Source organism: Lampetra fluviatilis (assembly GCF_964198595.1).
Source record: "Lampetra fluviatilis chromosome 48 unlocalized genomic scaffold, kcLamFluv1.1 SUPER_48_unloc_1, whole genome shotgun sequence".
NCBI lineage: Eukaryota > Metazoa > Chordata > Hyperoartia > Petromyzontiformes > Petromyzontidae > Lampetra > Lampetra fluviatilis.
Genome location: NW_027620429.1, coordinates 225,710 through 230,709, shown reverse-complemented (window position 1 = coordinate 230,709; position 5,000 = coordinate 225,710). Strand labels below are relative to the sequence as shown.

Below are 5,000 nucleotides of genomic sequence, written 5' to 3'. Positions count from 1 at the left end.
CGCAATCGCTACTCGCAATCGCTACTCGCAATCGCTACTCGCAATCGCTACTCGCAATCGCTACTCATGATCACTACCGCTCGCAATCGCTACTCGCAATCGCTACTCGCAATCGCTACTCGCAATCGCTACTCATGATCACTACCGCTCGCAATCGCCACTCGCAATCGCTACTCGCAATCGCTACTCGCAATCGCTACTCGCAATCGCTACTCACGATCACTACCGCTCGCAATCGCTACTCGCAATCGCTACTCGCAATCGCTACTCACGATCACTACCGCTCGCAATCGCTACTCGCAATCGCTACTCGCAATCGCTACTCACGATCACTACCGCTCGCAATCGCTACTCGCAATCGCTACTCGCAATCGCTACTCACGATCGCTACTCATGATCACTACCGCTCGCAATCGCCACTCGCAATCGCTACTCGCAATCGCTACTCGCAATCGCTACTCGCAATCGCTACTCATGATCACTACCGCTCGCAATCGCCACTCGCAATCGCTACTCGCAATCGCTACTCGCAATCGCTACTCGCAATCGCTACTCACGATCACTACCGCTCGCAATCGCTACTCGCAATCGCTACTCGCAATCGCTACTCACGATCACTACCGCTCGCAATCGCTACTCGCAATCGCTACTCGCAATCGCTACTCACGATCACCGCCACTCGCAATCGCTACTCGCAATCGCTACTCGCAATCGCTACTCGCAACCGCTCGCAATCGCTGCTCACGATCACTACCGCTCGCAATCGCTACTCGCAATCGCTACTCGCAATCGCTACTCGCAATCGCTACTCGCAACCGCTACTCGCAACCGCTCGCAATCGCTGCTCACGATCACCGCCACTCGCAGTCGCTGCTCGTGATCTGTATGTGCAACCGCAACCGCCTGCAATCGCTGTTCGCAATCGCTGTTCGCAATCGCTGTTCGCAATCGCTGTTCGCAATCGCTGTTCGCAATCGCTGTTCGCAATCGCTGTTCGCAATCGCTGTTCGCAATCGCTCCACTAAACAGCGTCGCCGCACCCAAGTGCTAAACGCATTCGCAACCGCTCGCAATCACTACATGCAATCGCTGCACGCAATTGGTACGTGCAATCGCCACGCGTTGTTGTGCATCTATCCATGTGTGTGCTTGGTATTGCTGTGTGTATGTATCTGTGTGTGTGTATGTATCTGTGTATCTCTGTGTGTATGTGTCTGTGTGTATGTATCTGTGTGTATCTGTGTGTATGTATCTGTGTGTGTGTCTGTGTGTGTGTGTGTCTGTGTGTGTGTGTCTGTGTGTATGTATCTGTGTGTATCAGTGTGTGTGTGTATGTATCTGTGTGTGTGTCTGTGTGTGTGTGTGTGTGTGTGTCTGTGTCTGTGTGTATGTATCTGTATGTATCTGTGTGTGTCTGTGTGTGTGTTTCAGGCGTCAGACCTGCTGGCGTTGGTGCAGGTGATGTGTGTATGTATCTGTGTGTTTGTGTGTGTATCTGTGTGTATGTATCTGTGTGTTTGTGTGTGTATCTGTGTGTGTGTGTATGTATCTGTGTGTTTGTGTGTGTATCTGTGTGTGTGTGTATCTGTGTATGTATCTGTATGTATCTGTATGTATCAGTGTGTGTGTGTGTATCTGTGTATCTGTGTGTGTGTATGTATCTGTGTGTATCTGTGTGTATCTGTGTGTATGTATCTGTGTGTATGTATCAGTGTGTATGTATCAGTGTGTGTGTGTGTGTGTATCTGTGTGTATCTGTGTGTATGTATCAGTGTGTATGTATCTGTGTGTGTGTATCAGGCGTCAGACCTGCTGGTGCTGGTGCAGGTGATGTGCGCCGAGTTTGGGGAGGAGCCCCCCGTGCTGTCGCTGGGACGCGGTGAGACACACACAGTGACACACACACAGTCTGTGTTACACACAGTGACACACACAGTGAGACACACACAGTGACACACACACAGTCTGTGTTACACACAGTGACACACACAGTCTGTGTTACACACAGTGACACACACAGTGACACACACACACAGTGACACACACACACAGTGACACACACAGTGACACACAGTGAGACACACAGTGACACACACACACACAGTGACACACACAGTCTGTGTTACACACAGTGACACACACAGTGACACACACAGTGACACACACACACACAGTGACACACACAGTCTGTGTTACACACAGTGACACACACAGTGAGACACACACACAGTGACACACACAGTCTGTGTTACACACAGTGACACACACAGTGACACACACAGTGACACACACACACAGTGACACACACAGTGACACACACAGTGACACACACACACAGTGACACACACAGTCTGTGTTACACACAGTGACACACACAGTGACACACACACACAGTGACACACACAGTCTGTGTTACACACAGTGACACACACAGTGAGACACACACACAGTGACACACACAGTGAGACACACACACAGCCTGAGAGATACACACACTGTGAGATACACACACAGTGTGATACACACAGTCTGTGTTACACACACAGCCTGACATACACACAGTGAGACACACACACCCTGACATACACACACACAGTGAGACACACACCCTGTGTTACACACACAGCCTGTGTGAGACACCCTGACATACACACACATAGTGAGACACACACCCTGACATACACACACATAGTGAGATACACACACCCTGTGTGATACACACACACAGTGAGACACACACCCTGTGAGACACACAGTGACACACACACAGTCTGTGAGATACACACACACCCTGTGTGATACACACACCCTGTGTGATACACACACACACACCCTGTGTGCTACACACACATAGTGAGACACACACAGTGAGACACACACCCTGTGTGATACACCCTGTGAGATACACACAGTGAGACACACACCCTGTGAGACACACACACACAGTGTGTGTTACACACACATAGTGAGATACACACACCCTGTGAGATACACACACACCCTGTGTGGCACACACCCTGTGTTACACACACACACAGTGACATACACACCCTGTGTTACACACACACACAGTGACATACACACCCTGACATACACACAGTGATACACACACCCTGACATACACACATAGTGAGATACACACACCCCAACATACACACACCCTGACATACACACATAGTGAGATACACACACCCTGAGACACACACACATAGTGATACACAGTGATACACACACTCTGTGATACACACACCCTGACATACACACACACCCTGTGAGACACACACACAGTGTGATACACACACCCTGACATACACACAGTCTGTGAGACACACACACCCTGTGTGATACACACAGTGAGACACACACACCCTGACATACACACTGTGTGATACACACACCCTGACATACACACACCCTGACACACACACACATAGTGAGACACACACACCCTGTGTGATACACACAGTGAGACACACACACCCTGTGAGACACACAGTCTGTGAGACACACACACCCTGTGTGATACACACAGTGAGACACACACACCCTGACATACACACAGTGACACACACACCCTGACATACACACAGTGACACACACACCCTGACATACACACACACACACAGTGTGAGACACACAGTGATACACACACATAGTGATACACACACATAGTGATACACACACACACTGAGATATACATACACTGTGATACACATACACACACCTTGTGATACACACACTCTGAGATACACACACACTGTGATACACATACACACACCCTGAGATACACACACCCTGAGACACACACACACCCTGACATACACACACACTGTGATACACACACCCTGACACACACAGTCTGAGATACACACACATAGTGATACACACACTGTGATACACACAGTGACACACACACAGTGATACACACACCCTGACATACACACACCCTGACATACACACACCCTGACATACACACACATAGTGATACACACACACAGTGATACACACAGTGATACACACAGTGTGTGTATCACAGTGTGTGTATCACAGTGTGACACACACATAGTGATACACACACACAGTGATACACACAGTGATACACACAGTGATACACACAGTGTGTGTATCACAGTGTGTGTATCACAGTGTGACACACACATAGTGATACACACACACAGTGATACACACAGTGATACACACACCCTGAGATACACACTGTGTGACACACACACACTCTGAGATACACACACAGTGTGATACACACAGTGTGATACACACACACAGTGTGATACACACAGTGACACACACACAGTGATACACACACCCTGACATACACACACCCTGACTTACACACACCCTGACATACACACACATAGTGATACACACACACAGTGATACACACAGTGTGTGTATCACAGTGTGTGTATCACAGTGTGACACACACAGTGTGATACACACAGTGATAAACACACCCTGAGATACACACTGTGTGACACACACACACTCTGAGATACACACACAGTGTGATACACACAGTGTGATACACACACACAGTGTGATACACACAGTGACACACACTGAGATACACACACAGTGATACACAGACAGTGATACACACACAGTGATACACACACAGACAGTCATATTGTCGTGGTGTTTGTGGCGGCTGTTGTTGTTTAGCGGGAGTTGGTGTGCTTATGCCGTGTGTACTCATATCATTGACATTCTTGTTTGCGTGTTTACTGTTTCGTGTATTGTCCTGTAACTTTCTGAGCCCGTGCCGAACATCTGTGACTAAGAGCTTAGTAGCCCATCGGATTTCTCCAGGGTACATCAAGATTCTGATTCTGGTTTTGGGTGGTGGTGGTGGTGGTTGTTGTTGTTGAAGGTTCATACCCAGCGGTTGTCAGCCCCGTGTCTTATCCGGCCTGCCAGCCTTCAGTGTGAGTGATGCACACACGCACACACACGCACACACATACACACATACACACACACAC

The 5,000-nt window shown here is 48.7% G+C and overlaps 1 protein-coding gene across 1 annotated transcript in view; it reads left to right on the top strand.

Moving 5' to 3' along the window:
• Positions 1-5,000, top strand: part of LOC144953846 (tumor susceptibility gene 101 protein-like) — a 23,826-nt gene that overhangs the window by 8,743 nt on the left and 10,083 nt on the right. Inside the window, 2 exon segments of the mRNA XM_078884500.1 lie at positions 1,801-1,879; positions 4,889-4,943. Of these exon segments, the coding sequence (XP_078740626.1) occupies positions 1,801-1,879; positions 4,889-4,943 (134 nt within the window).